We start from the raw sequence: 18,603 nt of genomic DNA, 5'->3' as shown, positions 1-18,603 counted from the left end.
GGAAAATATAGATATTGAAAAACGTCATTTTTTGGACCGCTCTATTTCGGATAGGAGCACCGTAATCGCCAAACAAAAAACAATACGGGTCTTATTACATTGAACCAAAAACCTCCATGTCAAATTTGAGCAATTTGATTTGGACATTTCTTGTTTGACGTGGAATCGTTGTATACATGTTTTCCGAATTTATAAAACCTTACATAACATTCCAAAAGAGTTAAAATATAGTTGCTATTTGAGTCTTTCAAATTTCTTGTTTTTTATAGTCCAGGCTCGATTTTCCGAAGTTTCGACTATCCGAAGGATTGTTGAAACTTCAGATAATCGAATCATGGACAAAATAAGACAAAAATCCGATTATCCGATGTTAAATTTTTCCGAGAACTTCGTATAATCTACCTTGGACTGTTTTTGAAAAAAAATGTTTGAAAACATCAGAAATTTCACAAAAATATTTACAAACGCAGCAGCTCAATTTAAAAAAAGTACAAACCAAAACAAAAGAGCTCGGATCGGGATCGGTTTTGGCAGAAATAGTAAGACCCGTATTTTTGTTTAGACCTATGCTGCATTAGGGTGGTCAATTTTCCTTGATTTTCGCCTTTTCAATCGATTTTAGCTCTCTTGGGTGCAAATAAAAGGTCATTTATCCTTACAATTGAAAACTTAAAAAGGCCGTATTTACGGTGTTTGTACCAGAGACCTCAAGTCTTAAAATATGTTTATCGGATTTCTTGAGAAAATTTACCGTAAAATAGTGAAAAAAAGATAAATGACGACCCATACAATCCTGAGTTTTAAAATAAAATCTAGGTTTTCGACGCACTGCGTGCAATAACCAGAAAATTACTAAAATGGGAAAAACAACTTTTTTTAAAATAAAAATGCGATACCTTGAAAATTTATAACTTTTGCGAACCAACAGTTTTGTCATTCAACTACGCAAATTTTAATACCCAGAAAAGTGGATTTTGCTTCATTTTATCGTTCTTACGATGTCAATTAACTCTGTTCTGATTTTTAACACCTGTACAGTCCCAATGAGTTTCCTAAATGAAAACTCTCCGATCTCAGCTAAATGAAAACCAAAGTTGATGATCGTTTTTCGTTTGATCTGTAAAGATCTATAGAATAATATTCAGCGGAGTGTGATTCAAAATAGATGCATCTACCTAGTATTACTTTTGTCGATTAGATTTTGTTTTTACTAAGCCATTAGTTTTTAAAAAATATGCCAAACAAATTTAAGAATTCATGAAAAAAATGCTCCAAAGTTTTACGAAATCTACAAGCTGACAAGGCGGGCGCCGTTGGTGGCCACCACTGTCGCTTTTGTGCACACATGTTCAAGTTTTATATTTTCTGTGCATTCATCCATGCTGTTGTAGCAATGATTTGTGGATTTCAGGAATCTGTGATATATTGCTGGCAAAGAAAAATGAAAGCAGTTTTTTTTTCATTTTTACATCTTTACTTCTCGCAATCTCGTCCATACTGAGGAGTTTTTCTTCTCGTGTTTGTTTACTTTCTTCAGAGGTTTTCGTTGTTCATTTGAGGTCGATAGTCTTTTTACACGCTCAATAATTTAATAAATAATTTAAATAAATAAATAAATAAATTAACTTAATACTACACGTCAGTTCCTGTTTGTTGATTGTGTGTTTTGTGTGTCTCGTTTTGTATGTTCGTGTTCATGTCCTAGAGTCTTTCGATTCATCTTCGTTGTTAATGGCTTGCGAAAATTTAAATTTTCGGTATTTTCTTTCTCTGAGAAGTTTGATGAGTCGTTGTTTCCTGTTCCTGTTGAGAAAAATCCTCAAAAATTGAAGATTAATGTGGAGGGGGTGGGTGTGGGGGGACGCAAGGATTTGCTTTTTTTGAGAGGGGTGGGAGGTGTCTGTATCTCAGTTGAGAGTTGAACTCTCTGTCTCTCTCATTATCTCTCTTTTTTTTCTCGCACACTCGCACATGGATTAGCCTGAGAAGGATATTTGTTCGGATTGCTTCCTAATCCAACGAAGAGGGGTGGGGAGATGGGAGTTTTTCGAGGGGGGATCGGAAGGATCGTCACACTCACACATCGGATTCGGCAATATCCTCGACGGCGCTCTCATCAATGAGCTCATCGCTGTCCTCGTCATCGTCATCATCGTCGTCGTCTTCGGGTTGCGTTTCGGTGTCGCTATTCGTTCCGGATTGGTCAACCTTTTGTGCGGTCGTCTCGTCACTATCGTCGTCATCGTCATCATCGTCATCGTCCACTAGCGATGTGATACCTTCGAAGATGTCGTCATCGTCACTAGTCGGCTTCGTAGCGGTCACGGCTGCAGGAGCGGCAACAACGTCAACTTTATTGTTATCAGAGGATTGAGTTTGTACCTTTTCTGGGGACTCCTCGTCGTACTCGGCTTCGTCCTCCTCCTCGGCAGCAGGTTCCGTGGCGGGTTGGGCGTTCTGGTCGGCCTTCTGGGCGGCAAGGGATTCGACAATCTTGTTCACTTCGCTGTTGACGTCGATACCATCGGGCTTCTTGAGCGGAGCGTCGATCTCGTTCAGGGCAGAATCGGCAACGTCGGCCTGAGCGGTGATCGTTTCCTTAACGGGCGTAGGCTTCTTCTTCTTCTTCTTGGAAGGAGCGATCGGACCGGGAGCTTCAGACGCAACTGGCGCAGCAACGGCGGCCTCGTCATCGTCATCATCATCGTCGTCATCGTCGTCCTCGTCGAATGCTCCTAGAAGATCTTCACCGAAAAAAGACAGCGCATCATCGTCCTCATCGTCATCGTCATCGTCATCATCCTCTTCGTCGTCTTCGTCTTCCTCCTCGACGGCCGTAACCGGCGCGGCAGGTTGACCAACGGCCGACTGTTTCTGCTGGTCGAGGACCGCTGGGGCGGCAGGGGCAATGGCGGCAGGGACAACCTCATCATCATCGTCGTCATCGTCATCGTCCTCGTCGTCGATTTCATCCTCTACCGATCCTGAAAGTTTGAAGTTTTTGGTTTAATCTTTTTGTAGATATTTGTTTGCTAAATTGCGGGCATTCAAACACTACTTGAGAAATCAGTTTTCTTAAAAATGTTTGGTCTGGCAAACTGAGTAGTCAAATTGGTAAATTAGATGGTTAGATGAATTTAAAACCAACGGAACAATGACTGTCAATCATGGTTCTTTATATACAATGCGTAAAAAAGAACTTTTTTTGGTTGATGCTTTCTGAATCAATATTTAAATGTTTTTCTAAGACAAACATGGCCGACTGGTGAATGATGTTGTTTGCACAAGTCATCTACATATCGTGATTCATTTTTAATATCAAATCAATTTCTTTTTCTGGAATCTATCTTCAGAACCAAAGTCTTGATTCAAAATGCATTAATCAAAAATTAAAATTTTGAACAATCATTGACAGCGTTTGTTCCAAAAGCGAATGACACCATTAATGTCCCTAACGCAATAGTGTTCATGAATAACCGCCGGGTGTTTAGTTACCAATCAGATCATCGTCATCGTCGTCGTCATCATCATCGGCATCGTCGTCTTCGGCCGAATCGTCATCGCCCAAATCGAACTCGTCAGAGTCATCATCATCGTCGTCGTCGTCTCCGCCGGAGACTGGAGCAACCGGGGCTGGGTCTACCACGGCGGCCGCATCTCCCACCTCGTCGACGGCCTGTCGGATGAGGACACCTTTGCGTACGCTTCGTCCTATATTTGCAAGAAGAAAAAATCAATTAGATCGCTTTCGACCGCGCAGATTAGCTGCTGCACCACTTACCCACAACAGGACTGGAGGCAGCGAAAGCGATTATTATCAGAATTAATAACAGCTCTAGCAGAAATGTTACTTTCATTTTAAAATATCTGCAAAAGAGAAGAAGCAAATTGATTAGCGTGATAGCAGCAGAAGCATTGGCTATCGCAAGAGAGTCTCCTCAATTGCTCCGAATAAGATGATCGCTTTCGAATACATATTTGTGCGAGTTATCAGCCGTCACGATTAAGTAGGCCCTGGCTGGTTGGTTCGAAAGGAAAGTGCTAATTATTCATTCACCTTGTCGCGCATCGAAGCGCGCCTACTGGGAGCAAGTGACTGAAGCAAGCAGACAAGCAAAAAAAAAAAGTGCGAGAAAGCCGCCTACTTATCCAAACAGCGAAAAAAAAATCCGTTCAGTTGTCTGCAGGAAAGTGAACTTTCTTTCCGGTGGGTGTTTTCGACGATGGGTGCGCGCAAAAAAATGTGGCCAAACCAGCTTTTTGCTCGTGTCATTGGGCAAACATTTACACAATTATGATTTTTTTTTTGCTTCTCTCCAATTGCTCGCGCCAATCCTGCTATTCAATTTCCAAATTAACTTTCAAATTTTAATTTCGCAACATGTTGGCGAGAAATAGGGAGCGCGGAAAAAGCTCTCCGAAGCGATGATGGACGTGAAAAGCAGAGCTAACCCGCAAAGCCATGATTATAATGGAACTATAATAAAATAGAAAGTGTTACACGGAGAAGGCAATTTCAAGGCCTCTTAGCGAGAGATGTAACAGATGAAGATGAAGCCGAAGGCGATTAAATGAGGAGAGATAGAGGGAGAGAGAGAGAGAGCGCGAGAAAAAAAGGAAAGTTCAAACAGGTTCGTTACCGAGCCACACACGTCTGGTTCAATGCACTCATGCGTGGCTCGTCCGAGCCCAATCGGTATTTCTGTAGAGTTGAATCAACCCGACCTTGGGCGGTTTCACTTTTGTTTGTGGGATTTTTGATACCAGTTTCGATTTCATTTTGATGACATTGTAAAGATGGAATGCATGGTTAAGGTTTTGTGAGTAAAATGTCATATAATTATATATTTAAAAATATTTTCTTTCTCAAATTTGTTTAGAGAAGCTCAAAAAATAATTGTCGCAAAATCTTGTTAATCGACCGGATAAACAATTACCAGTTGATTACGATATTTTGTTGTTAATTAATTTATTTCTGGCAGCTCTAACCTTTTTTTTCATTCGCTGCCCTATTCTATGGATATCAGTTCGAAAAATTGTTTTTTTTTTTTTTTTCAGGACTGTTTGTTTTAAGGTGATTGTAAGCTTAACATTTCATTGATTATTAACCAACAATACAACGAATGGTTTCAAACGTACATGGTACTGTAAAAAGTCTAAAGTCTTGTGATTAGATTACGCCTCAAGCTCTTTGTGTCATTTTTAATAATTGCAACGCATCAGAGAACACCAAAAAATGTATTACAAAAATTAAAGCGGCCAGCCCTACTGCGTTTTGTTTGACACAGAGAAGATTCTGAAAACGGATCACAGAATCGACAGGGAAGGAAGGATGCGTGGACATACCGTATCAAACGCTCCGATCTATTGTGAATGATATGAAAGAAAGTTGAATAACTATATGGTAAAAAGTACACAAATGGTTGTTGCCTAAAATTTCCATGGTTCCAACACTTTCGTTTTCGTTTCAAGCGGCCAAAACCCCACAATCACATCATCCTTTCCACCTTTTTAAGCTGTTGTTACGCATTCTCCACTTTATCCGCGTGGCTTGATTAACCAAAAAGGTGTGAACACAGAAAACGATGAAAAGAGAAAGTTTCCAAGTTTACATCATAGTCTGATGCGTGCGCGCGCGTGACCCTTGGGGGATGGGCAAACACACCTGTGTGTGTGTGTTCGAAATGATCGGCATTCACTTTTGGACAGAGGTGGACAGCTCAGCTGTGATCAGTGAAAGCCTGTCAAGTTCATTACTCTCTTGCGCCTCTGGTACGCCTTTCTTGTGAAGAACGACATCGAATGGCTCGAATTCAACAGATTTCAATAGCTATGCAGATTAGTGGAGTAAATAAGCGAAAAGATCAGGGAAAAGAAATGAAAGAAGAAACAAAAGAAACAATAAATAAAATGGGATAAAACGGGGCTGCTTCTCTCTTTCTCTCTCTCTCGCGATCACGCAACAGCCACACACACTCAATTCAGGTGATCCAGATTCCTGGCAAACGCGCAGCTCAACGAGCCGTGGAAAATTAGCGGCCATGACGCGTTGGCGTGCAGGATAAGCCAATTAAAGTGAGAAAAACGAGTGAAACCCAGAGGAGTTCACCGTTTGCAATGATAATTCGATGATGATGGCTGCGTTATCGCGTGATAAAGGTGGAAACATCTGGAACATTAATGGCACATGCGGTCTTTAACCCAGTACTGATTGTATTATGTATTCTGTCGTGTGTCAAATTGGCACAACTACGTCAAAAATACAAATGTGACGAATTTTGTTTTTTTTCGTGACCAATTACTGGTCATTGATCAGTTGTCTTTGTCAGAACCGGTTAACTATAATTTTGGATATCCTAGGTATCGATAAAAAATCCGGATTATCCAGAGCTGTTTTTAAGTCCTTAGATTAATAAAACTTTAGATAATCGAGGAATCAAATAATCCAATTTTGAATAATTAAAACTTCGCTGCCTCGATTATCCGATGATTCTTATGTCCAAAGCATTGATTATCTGAAGTTCGAATATCCTTAAAAAAACATGGTTCAATTATCCGAAGCTGTTGTTCAAATCGCGGATAATGGAACTTTGGATCGTCGAAACTTCGAAGCCTCGTTTATCACAAACTAAAGACTTGAAATAACATTTTTGATGAGTGGCTCATAAAAAATGCATTTTTTCGGGACTGTCTTTTATCTTTAGCCCGAGTAAGCCACTCTCCTTCAACAACACTTGAGTTTACAGTGATTACATAGTTTGTAGTCAAAATGAAATTATTGAAGGCAACTCGACCCTAATGAGGTATCCGTAACTGAAAGGGACCTTATGAAATAAGTCCTTTATAAAAATCCTCAAACAATCCTCATAATCTCTGCCTATTGAGCTGAAATTTCCCATTGTTTAGTTGGTACTCTTTAACACCGTCTAAATCAGGCTCACTTATCGTTCCTTGCATTTTATTTCAATGTGGGTAGCTCTCTTTTGTGCTCACTCTCAATCGTCCCAAAAAAATGAAGGTCCGAAAAAAAAGAGGTAGCGAATAAAGTTCAGCGAAGCATAATTTCAGCACAACCTCTCTACACAAACACATTCAGTTGAAAAAGTAGGTCATACTCATATTTGTTCCTGTTTCAACTGATGATTCACTTGGAGATCGCGCGAGGTGGCGCTGGTTCACTGAAATCGCGCTGCTTGATCGTTTCTTTGGGGTGGAGAACCGGATCTTTCTCGATATCCCAAATCATTTTACGGTTTGTCTCTTCTCCACTCGTTTAAAGCTTTCACACGAGCCACAGCTTTCTCTTTGAAACTGCAACTTATCATCACTGGCTGCCTGCGCTACAGCATACATTTCAAATTCAAATCAGTCCAGAAAAACCATCTCTCGGACATCTCGCTGTGGTCCCTTGGATTTCTCTCATTTCCATACTTGATTCGAGACACTTCCCACCTGTTGGCCGCTTATCGTGACAATTAATTGGCACGACGGAACAAAAAAAAACCCGCTGAAATCGTCCTCGAAAGCGATAATCCTTCGTGTTGTGGCACTCAATGTGTAGTATACATGAAATGTCCTTAAACATCCCTCTCAGGCTCAGCTTGTCCCAAAATTACTCACTTTACTTAAACTACCAAGGTTAAATTACGCTACCACACGCACGGGCTATCTCCAGAGCGCACTATAAAAAACACAACTTTCTTCCACCGATCACTCTGCGCGACTGACTGAACTTTTTCCACTTCTTCGACTCTTAATGAAAACTTTGTATGATGGACGTGATTTTCGTTGTTCGGCTACTTTCTTTCCCCCGCCGCTCTCTCTCTCTCTCTCTTGTGCTCGTGCGGTTCCGTCGATTCCGTCCGATGGAGCCAACAACTCCCAGACAGTGGCAATAGCACCCGTTTCACTCACTCCAACGTCGTTTTATGGCCACCACCCAAGGGGGCAGGTGGAGAGTTTCTTGGCTGTTGATGCTGACGATGATGCTCACAACGCCGAATCGATGTTACTCGTTCAGCGTCTCCTTAAAAAATGTGTTACAAATATCCGATATTCCGTTCTTTTCTGCTTTTCTCCACAATCTCTCCCCAGATTCAGTCGCGCCGCAGCAGTACATGGAGCCCAAGGCGGCCCACTTCGAATGTGTGCACTCCACCCTTTTTCATTGTATAGGTTTGTGTGTGTGTGTGCATATGAGAGACAAACTAAGTTAAGCCTTCTGCTTCGTCTTTTATCTAGCTTTTCCTGCGGTTATTCATATTGAACAGCGCAAACATTTTGAAAGGGTTAATTGTTGTTTGAAAAATAATAATATCTCGCCTTTTTTGTTTGCCGTCATTAGCTTCATGTGCGTAATCCTGGTTCAGGTTTGAAGGTGGACAAATTGCCGTTACATAATGGACCGTTGTAAAACACTTTTCTCCCTGTTCGGTTTGCCACATAGACAGAGGAGCTAAAACTAACCCGAGATTCACTTTACAAATTAGTAACGCTCTGCATAAATATGTTACGTTGTGGAAACGGTAGCCATTCCACAAAAAAAATCATGATGGTTACGACACAATCAAATCATTGAAAACTGCTGTCAATTGGAATGCTTAACCGTTCATTGATAATGTGCGTCTTTTTACCCTGGTCTTCTTAGTGTTTGAACGTATGGCATCCGCTTCAGGATTCAACCGGTTACCACTGGATTGTCAGTCGAAGGCGCAATTGCAAACCTCTTTTTACACCTAAGCTTCCATCCACCCCGGAATTCGAACTGACGACCTTTGGATTGCGAGTGCAACTGCCTACCAGCGACTCCACCGAGGCAGGACCCAGGGAGACGACTCCTACGCCTGGACTGAGCTATCGACCTAACCCTTTAGGCTAGACCGGGGCCAACATTTACTTCCCCATCCGACGGAAAGCGTGGTCAGACAAATCTCGTCTCGAAAAATGCCGTGAAGAGTATCGGGGCTGGCATTTACAAAGCGGATTCAGTGACAGTTTATTAATAAGCTTAACATGTTAAGGTTAATGTTAACATTCCATAGGTTGCCTCCTTAAGTGTCTTGGTAAGATTCAGTCTGTGACGATACATTACCTTCCCTCTACTAAGCAATGGAATCCGCTTACGAGGCGGATGCCTTACCACTGGGCTACGTGGCTCGGTTCAAATCGACGTTTGCGTCTTATATTAAACCCAATTATCACCAACTTGGCACTCCCAAAACAGAGCGTCAAAATTCTGGGAAGCAAAAAGCTCAATTTACAGTTTTGGATGCGCTCTAAACTGAACCAAAATATCAAAATGTTTGATCATAATTTATATTAGCCATAAAGCCATAGAAGTAATTCTCTACCAACTCACACGAAATCGGGAAAAGTTGCGTGAAACTTAGTTCTTAGGGGTAACTTTCGTCCCTGATCACGAATCCGTAGTCCGTTTTCTGATATCTCGTGACGGAGGGGCGGTACGACCCCTTCCATTTTTGAACATGCGAAAAGAGGTGTTTTTTAATAATTTGCAGCCTGAAACGGTGATGAAATAGAAATTTGGTGTCAAGGAGACTTTTATGTAAAATTGTACGCCCAAGTTGATGGCGTACTCAGAATTCCGTAAAAACGTATTTTTCATCGAACAAAAAAAAACTAAAAAAGTTTCAAAAGTTCTCCCATTTTCCGTTACTCGACTGTAAAAATTTTTGGAGCATGTCATTTTATGGGAAACCTAACGAACTTTTCGAATCTTCGTTAACCCAGAAGGGTCATTTTTTCATTCAGAACAAAATTTTTCATTTTTAAATTTCGTGTTTTTTCTAACTTTGCATGGTTATTTTATAGATTTTAACTATGTTCTACAAAGTTGTAGAGCAGACAATTACAAATATATAAACATCAGGGATTTGCTTATAAACATCACGAGTTATCGTGATTTTAAAAAAAAAAAGTTTTGAAAAAATTACTTTTTGAGTTTCTCTTTGTTTCGTCGTCCGTGTCTGTCGCGGGTGACGATGAACGGCCATGATCAACGACCACCAATTTTTTCAAAACATTTTTTCGTAAAATCGCGATAACTCGTGATGTTTATAAGCAAACCCCTGATGTTTATATATCAAATTTGTTGTAATTGTCTGCTTTGTAGAACATTTTTACACTCTAAAAAATAACCCTGCAATGTTAGAAAAAACACGAAATTTTAAAATGAAATTTTTTGTTCTAAATGAAAAAAGACCCTTCTGAGTCAATGTAGATTCGAGAGAACATTAAATTTCCCTAAAAATGACATGTTTCAATTTTTTTTACAGTCGAGTAATGGAAAATGGGAGAGTTTTTAAAACTTTATTAGTGTTTTTTCGATAAAAATACGTTTTTTCCGGAATTCTGAGTACGCCATCAAATCGAGCGTACAATTTTACATAAAGTCTCTTTGACACCAAATTTCTATCTCATCACCGTTACAGGCTGCACATTTTTGAAAAACACCTCTTTTTTCGCATGTTCAAAAATGAAAGGCGTCGTACCGCCCCTCCGTCACGAGATATCAAAAAACGGACCTCGGATTCGTGATCAGGGACAAAAGTTACCCTTTAGGACAAAGTTTCTCGCAAATCGAAGAGGGGTCGGGGCTACTGCTGTGTGAGTAGGCGGAGAAAAATGGACGTAAATGGGCGTTATGTTTGGGCCTTTTGAAATGTCCAACATTTCCAAAATATTTTTTTTCGAAAAGATTATAAAATTTCTGAATTTTTTCAATTCTTATCATTGAAAATTGGACGATGAGTTGCTGAGATATTGGCAATATGAGAATGTTTTGATAAGACTTTAAAAAAATAAATTTTCGTGTAATCGCTGGTAAAACTTCTATTTTCATGAAAATTTTAATTTGTTTCGAAAAATATGTTGAAAAATATATGTTGAAAAATATATTTTTCTACATGTAAAGTCTTGGCCAAAATAATTAGACCCGTTTTTTTGTTTGACGGTTAGTGCCAAGTAAGTGCGCTCCTTTCCGAAATAGGGTGGCGTTTTTTTAAGTTCAGCCGTTTCTTTGGAACGGCTGAAAAAATGAGCTCACCACGTTTAAAAGGTAAGGTGATTAGTTGGGCTTTTATTGAAAAATAAAAAGATATTATTAAAATGGCTGAATACAGTTACAGATCATATAACAACTTTGTTTGCTGATGTGAAGGTCAAAGAGCTGACACCTATATTAAGGCTCTGGAAGGCATCATTCCAGATCGGCCACTTGGAGGCCATGTTTGTTTTGGAAAAAACATTAAAATCTTGATTCAGAATGTTTTTAATCAAAAAATGGTTTTCTTTGTGTTGTTTGTGGAAGCATTGACATATATTGATTATTTTTACATTTCATTTCAATGGACCCTGAATTCAGAACTTTTTTTTTGTTGAGCCTTGATACCACTGCGACCAATTAGAGGAATATTGTGGTGTGACCCTTTTTTTATAGCAAATCAGGTTAACCCAACATCATGGAACGATGAGAGGCAGCTCCTGTTTACTGCGTGTTGTCCCAGTTAGGTACGACTTGTTTTATAAAGTCTATCACCCTACTAGGACGGAATATATTGATATTGAAGGGCTGTAAGACCTCTTTTCCGAAAAATGAAATTCTACTTTGGGTCAGGGCACCGCAATTGCAAAGCAGGTGCTCTGATGTTTCATTTTCAATATTACAAAATCTACAAATTGCGTTTGGGATTTTCCTCATATTGAATGAGTGATATTTACATGGACAGTGACCAGTTAATAAACCAGCGATCACCCTTAAATTCTTTTTGTCTAGTTTTAGTAATTCTCGAGAAAGTTTCTCTTTTGGAAAGATAAATCTTTTTGCCTGTCTAGAAGAATCGGTAGAATTCCAAATAGATTGTATTGTTGATATTTCCCACCGTTTGAGCTCCATTTTTAGAGAACAGTCTGGAACACCAAAGAAAGGTTCTGGGCCAATGAAGTCGGCATCAGATCCTTTCCTTGCCAGGCTGTCCGCTATTTCGTCCTAGAATTCCACAATGCCCAGGAACCCAGTAAAGATTAACCGCGTTATTTTGGGATAATTGCCTTAGTAAATAGATTCCTTCCTATACTAGTCTTGACTGGCAGGTATACCCTTTCAGAGCATTCAGTGCTGCCAAGCTGTCAGAAAAGATACAAATATTAGCAAATCTATAATTCCTTTTAAATCAAATGTGCAAAATTCAATTATTGCATAAACTTCGGTTTGGAAAACTGTTGGATATTGTCCCATTGAAACAAATGTTTCAATTCCTGGGCCAAAAACTCCTGCTCCCGTCTTGTTGTTCATTTTGGAACCGTCCGTGTAGAACACAACAGAGCCTGGACGAAGATTAGGCCCACCATTATCCCACTCGTAGCGACTTTTAGCGTCCACTGTGAATGGAATGTCATAGTTTGCCTTGGTCGGCATCCAGTCTACTATTGAGTTTAACGCCGGATTCAGAGTAAAGTTTTTAAGAACCTCTAAGTGCCCAGTCAATTCTTTATCCTGAATTCTTGTGGATCGATTCATTAATAAAGCACTTTTAAATGATTCTAATTCTACAAATTTGTGAAGAGGAAGTAAATTTAACAAGGAATTTAATGCGGCAGATGAAGTGCTTTGCATAGCTCCTGTTATTGAAATGGTGGCTAATCTTTGCAGTTTAGCTAGTTTATCTTGTGATTTTTTTTCCTTAACTTTTGGCCACCAGACAAGTGAGGCGTACGTAATTCTTGGTCTTACTATACATGTATATATCCAATATATCATTTTAGGGCGAAGGCCCCATTTTTTCCCAAAAGTTTTTTTACACACCCATAGAGCATTAATTAATTCAGAACTATCATTGACAGCCAAATGTGAAAGTCACCTTCTACCACCTTAATTGACCATAAAGCATAATGTTTTGTTATTGTTGATTTTGTTAGGGGAACTAAAGCACCATGTGTCTCCAGCAAAATGTACTGGGACCTCATTTCGATGGAAAAGCATGGTACATTGAATTCGATTGATATTATTACTGCACAAAAAAGGTATTCTCTGATTCCCTCGAGTACTTGTAGTATACTGATGAAGGCTACTCGTTGACCTTTTTTCAATTTGTTTCCGTCGCTCTGTTCAAGTCCTAATTAATAATTGAAAATAAAATCCTTTTCAATCCAACGTTTACATTAACATTTAACGTTACACCGCTAAAAATACTTGAATAATTTGTGTTGAATGCGAAATATGCCCGTCGAAATTCCCAACTGTAATTTCATATTCCGCTCACATAGTTGCAGCGTCCGCGAAATAAAAATGAAGAGTAGAAGCAAAAAAATAAAAGACGAACGTTGTGACCAACTTCTCGCCTCTTTAAAACGAAAATATTCATCGAATGGACACTGGGTGGTGATTGAAGAAAGTGAAATTTCCATTCAACCGTTGACGATGACTTCGGTGCCATGCCTTTTACACAGTGGGGAACGGTCGAATCGAAAGTGTAGAGAAGCAATTTTCGAAACCGGAACTATCACCAAAAGCTGTTTTTTTTGGACATCGAGTTTCGTCCAGTGCCACATGCGTTGAGCAGAGCTCTAACATACATTATACAATCCACTTTACAATTTTCACAACGCTTGAGATAAACCCAAGCGGTTCGTGGGGGCATGCTTCAACGTTTTTTTTACGTCTAATAATTTAGACAGTCAAGCAAAAAGTTGCAGAGAATGTCTAATTTCATGCTGATTATAATTTTGCTGGTCCAATGCAAAATTTGAGCTTAGCTTCAGGGTGATCTATTTTTTATTTACTATTTTTATAATTAATCATTTTGCCTCAATCGTTGGAATGGGTAGCTGTTAAAAAAAATAGTTAGTAGCTGATATAAACTAATCTTCTTGTGTTTAAAAAAAAATTACATTTTTAATAATCGTGATTATCCTTATTAGAAAACAGGCCTTTGCTGCCATCGACCCACCACGTTAAGTCGTCATGATTTATTTGTTAAATCTTCTTAGATACATTAATACTTGTTGGAAGCCTAACCTCTAGTACAGTACAGGCTCGATTATTCGATGTCATCAAAAAAACTCGGATAATCGAATCACGAACAAAAGTTGTGGTATTTTGGTTATTTGAGCTCAATTATGACCTCAAAAATGCTTTGAAGTGACCTGCTGGCTGGCAGCGAAATTATGGGAAAGTACAGTTTGTGTCAGACTTGGATTATGCTGATACATTTTTTCATCAAATCTATCTATAACTCTATAACAAACTTTCGGATAATCGAGTCCGGACTGTAATGAATACATATTTTATAATCAACTTGGAAAGGACTGTCGGTACTCTACTGGCATTCCAATCCGTTAAGTTTCGAGCTTATTTAAGAAATGCCGACTGTTGCGTCGAACTAGTCAATGGTCAACAAAACACCCGTGGCCAGACCGGATGAGCCGAACGAGGACTGAGCATAAAATTATAGCCAATCATTGACTGAGTCGCTAAGTGGCAACGATGATGATGACGGTGGTTGGTGTTGATGATTAAGTCGCTTTCTTTCTGTCGGGCTGTTAACAAACGCCTCTTGTGTATGTGTGCATCCTCATACACACATACATATGAATACAAAAACAAGTATATTCCAGCGGAGGAAACAAACGATCAGCGCGTTGAGGCCGTATCCTCTCCAGGGGCAAAAAGAAATTTTTAATTATTCGTCCATTTGAATCATGGCACTCGGCAGAAGGAGGTTAAAATTACGTCTGCGCCAGCAGTTAAATAATCTCAATAATTGTAGCTAATTTGTCTTTTGTGCAAAAAATAGCATGGTGGACAGAGATTAGACACGATTTTCAAAAGTGCCCGGGAAAATTTTACTTGGAGTTATCAAATAACCAAAAAAAGATTTCTAGTTGTTTTATTTTGGGTCTTTGCTCTAACAATGCTTCAACGCTTCAAAGTTGATTTTCGCTGTATGTTTAAGGGGAAACCAAACCGAAAAGTATTTCATTTTTATTTTTTGATAAAGTGTACCATTAAAAATATTTTTGAAAGGCTGAGAATGCAATAATTTTCTCTTTTATTTTCTGAGATTGGACCATCCATAAACCACGTGGACAATTTTTTGAAATCTGACCAAAACTTTTTTTAAAGTGAAAATATTGAATGTGATCTTTTAAATTATTGATTCGAAATTTTCGTATTTGCCCTTGACCCAATTTGTTATTTTTTTTTTTATTTTGCTAAATATGGCACAGAACTATGGGAAAAATTTGACCAATTTTGTCAAGATCATTATTTTGGCCATTTAATTCGGTCTTTGAAACAAAACTTTTGCTAAAAGTGAAACATACTAAAGTTGATTTTTTTAATTATTGATATACCCCCCTTAGGAAATCAACAATTTGTTCTAAAATTTACCCAATTTGTTATTATTGTTTATTTTGCCAAATATGGCACAGAACAATGGGAAAAACTTGACCAATTTTGGTCATGAAAATGTGGTCTTTAAACCAAAACTTATTGATATACCGCCCTCAGGAAACCAAAAATGTGTTCGAAAATTTTGTAAGTGTCCTTGACCCAATTTGTTAATATTTTCTATTTTGCCAAATATGGCACAGAACCATGGGAAAAATTTGAATAATTATGTTAAGGACATTATTTTGGCCATTTAATGCGGTCTTAAAACCAAAACTTTTGTTAAAAGTGAAAAATTCGAGAGTTGATTTTTTTCTAATTAGGAAACCCTTAGGAAACCAAAAATTTGTTCGAAAATTTACTGAATGTCCATAACCCAATTTGTCATTATTTTTTATTTAAATTTGTTCGAAAATTTACTGAATGTCCATAACCCAATCTGTTATTTTTTTTTTTTTTTTTTGCTTAATATGGCACAGAACTATGGGAAAAAATGACCAATTTTGTCAAGGACATTATAATGACCATGATGAGGTCTTTAAATCAAATCTTTTGCTTAAAGTGAAAATTTTGAAAGTTATTTTTTTAAATTATTGATATTGATACACCCCTTAGAAAATCAAAAATCTGGTCGAAAATTTTGTAAGTGTCCTTGACCTTTGCTATTATTTTTTATTTTGCCAAAAATGGCACAGAACAATGGGAAAAATTTGTCTAATTTTGTTAAGGACATTATTTTGGCCAAGAAATGCGGTCTTTGAACCAAAACTTTTGTTAAATGTGAAAAAATCGAAAGTTGATTTTTTTTTAAATAATTGATTTACCCCCTTTAAGAAATCAAAAATTTGTTCGAAAATTTTGTAAGGCTGGAGTTTTTTTTTTTTGAAAAGGTCCAATAAACCAAATTTTAATATTTTTTTTTGCTTTTCGGGTGTTTTTCAATAATCCTGACTCAAGGCGGTTTCAAAAACACCAAAAAAGCAAAAACTGAAAAAAATTATTGGACCTTTTCAAAAAAACAAAAAAACTCCAGGAGTGGCCTTGACTCAATTTGTTATTATTTTTTATTTTGTCAAATATGGCACAAAACTATGGATTTTTTTTTTAAATTTTGTCACGGAAATTCTTTTGGCCATGCAATGTGGTCTTTGGACCAAAATGTTGTTAAATGTTAAAAATACGAAAGTTGATTTTTTGAACTGTTAGACAAAATTGACCAATTTTGTCAAGGACATTATTTTGGCCATGAAATGTGACCTTTGAAGCAAAACTTTTGTTAAAAGTGAAAAAATCGAAAGTTGATTTTTTTTAAATTATTGATGTACTCCCTTCAGGAAATCAACAATTTGTTCGAAAGTTTGAAAAGTGTGCTTGACTCAATTTATCATTATTTTTTATTTTACAAAATATGGCACAGAAGTATGGGAAAAAAAACTACCAATTTTGTCACGGAAATTATTTTGGCAATGAAATGTGGTCATTGAACCAAAACTTTTGTTAAATGTTAAAAATTCTAAAGTAGATTTTTTAAAATTTTTGAAAGACCCCTCTCACCAATTTGTTAGTGTTTCTTATTTTGCTAAATATGGCACAGAACTGTTAGACAAAATTGACCAATTTTGTCAAGGACATTATTTTGGCCATGAAATGTGACCTTTGAAGCAAAACTTTTGTTAAAAGTGAAAAAATCGAAAGTTGATTTTTTTTAATTATTGATGTACCCCCTTTAGGAAATCAACAATTTGTTCGAAAGTTTGAAAAGTGTGCTTGACTCAATTTATCATTATTTTTTATTTTACAAAATATGGCACAGAAGTATGGGAAAAAAAACTACCAATTTTGTCACGGAAATTATTTTGGCAATGAAATGTGGTCATTGAACCAAAACTTTTGTTAAATGTTAAAAATTCTAAAGTAGATTTTTTAAAAATTTTGAAAGACCCCTCTCACCAATTTGTTAGTGTTTCTTATTTTGCTAAATATGGCACAGAACTGTTAGACAAAATTGACCAATTTTGTCAAGGACATTATTTTGGCCATGGTCTTTAAACCAAAACCGTGTTTAAAAGTATCAATATAGAAGGTTGATTTTTTATTTTATTGATATACCCCCCTTAGGATTTCAACAATTTGTTTAAAAAAATATTAATAATCAAAAGAATCCAACATTTTGATCAAAAATGTTGTGTATAACAGGAGCAATTTTCATCCCTATTTTCGAATTTTCTTGTAATAATTTATTCATTTTTCGAACAAATCTCTGTTATTAAATAATATGTTATTATAACAGCCAAAGATCGTCAGTTCGAATCTCGGGATGGTTGGAAGCTTAAGTGTAAAAATAGTTTCGCCATTTTCTCAACAATCATGCCTGTGGACACCTAGCTTCGAGTCGGAATCTCGCAAGCGAGAACGCCAAGGCAATGCTATAGGGCGAACAATTTATTTATTTTAACCATAATATCATGCCGATAAACCCTTTCCGAAGAAAGGTAAAGCTTCTCGCAAATTTAGGTTAAGTTTTTTTAGTTTTATTCCTTCTTCCTTTTTGGTGAGCCCAAAACTGGTGTCCGGTCATCGTCAATTAGCTTTTCAGTTCGATGGACACACAACTCTCCAAATTAAAGTGCATAGTCCAGGTCCAGTCCAGTCCAGGCCAAATTCACCACTAATGATAACATCAAAGCGGAAGTGAAGATCATTTCATTTCACCTAATTGAGGCGCGCGCGTGAGAGATCGTTTTATATTTTCCTCCAACTTTCTGCTCCCTAATCATTTCGTATAGCTCTTTTTTTATTATTATTCGCCGGCGCGCGCGCGCGTTCGTCTTACCTTTCTTTCTACGGTCAGAGTGTGCAAAAACAGATTCACAGCTTTTCTACTCTCTCGTGCAGCGCGAAAAAAAACTTGATAATTATTGGTGCTTTCCGGTTCACCGAAATCATATGGAATTATGGTTTCCAAGAGAGTTTTTCGCGACCGTCACTCAGGCTGATCGCCGTGCAGTGTGCTTCAAGGCGTTGCTTAGCTTTTTCGTTAAATTTACAAATTGACTAAATTCACCAGATGTTCTTGTTTATTAATTAATTTTTTTGTCCAAACACAGAAAAAATCAATTCTTGTCTTCGTGGTTCTCGCATTCGTGAATTTGATTCATGATTTCGAGAACTGATTTTTTCCGTGTATATTCTCC

The 18,603-nt window shown here is 37.8% G+C and overlaps 1 protein-coding gene across 1 annotated transcript; it reads right to left on the bottom strand.

The window, feature by feature from the left end:
• Positions 1-1,451: 1,451 nt before the first annotated feature.
• Positions 1,452-8,795, bottom strand: LOC119769666 (coiled-coil domain-containing protein 1). Its single transcript, XM_038262957.1, has 4 exons — positions 7,621-8,795; positions 3,782-3,867; positions 3,496-3,711; positions 1,452-2,984 (listed from the first exon to the last, which is right to left on the bottom strand). The coding sequence occupies exons 2-4, from the start codon at positions 3,855-3,857 to the stop codon at positions 2,077-2,079; spliced, it is 1,200 nt and encodes a 399-aa protein (XP_038118885.1). The 5' UTR covers positions 3,858-3,867; positions 7,621-8,795; the 3' UTR covers positions 1,452-2,076.
• Between the last annotated feature and the right edge of the window lie 9,808 nt (positions 8,796-18,603).

This window comes from Culex quinquefasciatus, chromosome 3 (genome assembly GCF_015732765.1).
Source record: "Culex quinquefasciatus strain JHB chromosome 3, VPISU_Cqui_1.0_pri_paternal, whole genome shotgun sequence".
Taxonomy (NCBI): domain Eukaryota; kingdom Metazoa; phylum Arthropoda; class Insecta; order Diptera; family Culicidae; genus Culex; species Culex quinquefasciatus.
The sequence above is the reverse complement of the archived record's forward strand: the minus strand, read 5'-3'. Positions and strand labels throughout refer to the sequence as shown.

Bases quoted from the DNA above. Each gene is read 5' to 3' on its own strand.
- LOC119769666 (XM_038262957.1), bottom strand. From the start codon at position 3,857: ATGAAAGTAACATTTCTGCTAGAGCTGTTATTAATTCTGATAATAATC. The intron at 3,712-3,781 runs GTAAGTGGTGCA...TTGCAAATATAG, and splicing joins TGCCTCCAGTCCTGTTGTGG to GACGAAGCGTACGCAAAGGT. The intron at 2,985-3,495 runs GTAACTAAACAC...TCAAACTTTCAG, and splicing joins CGATGACGATGATCTGATTG to GATCGGTAGAGGATGAAATC.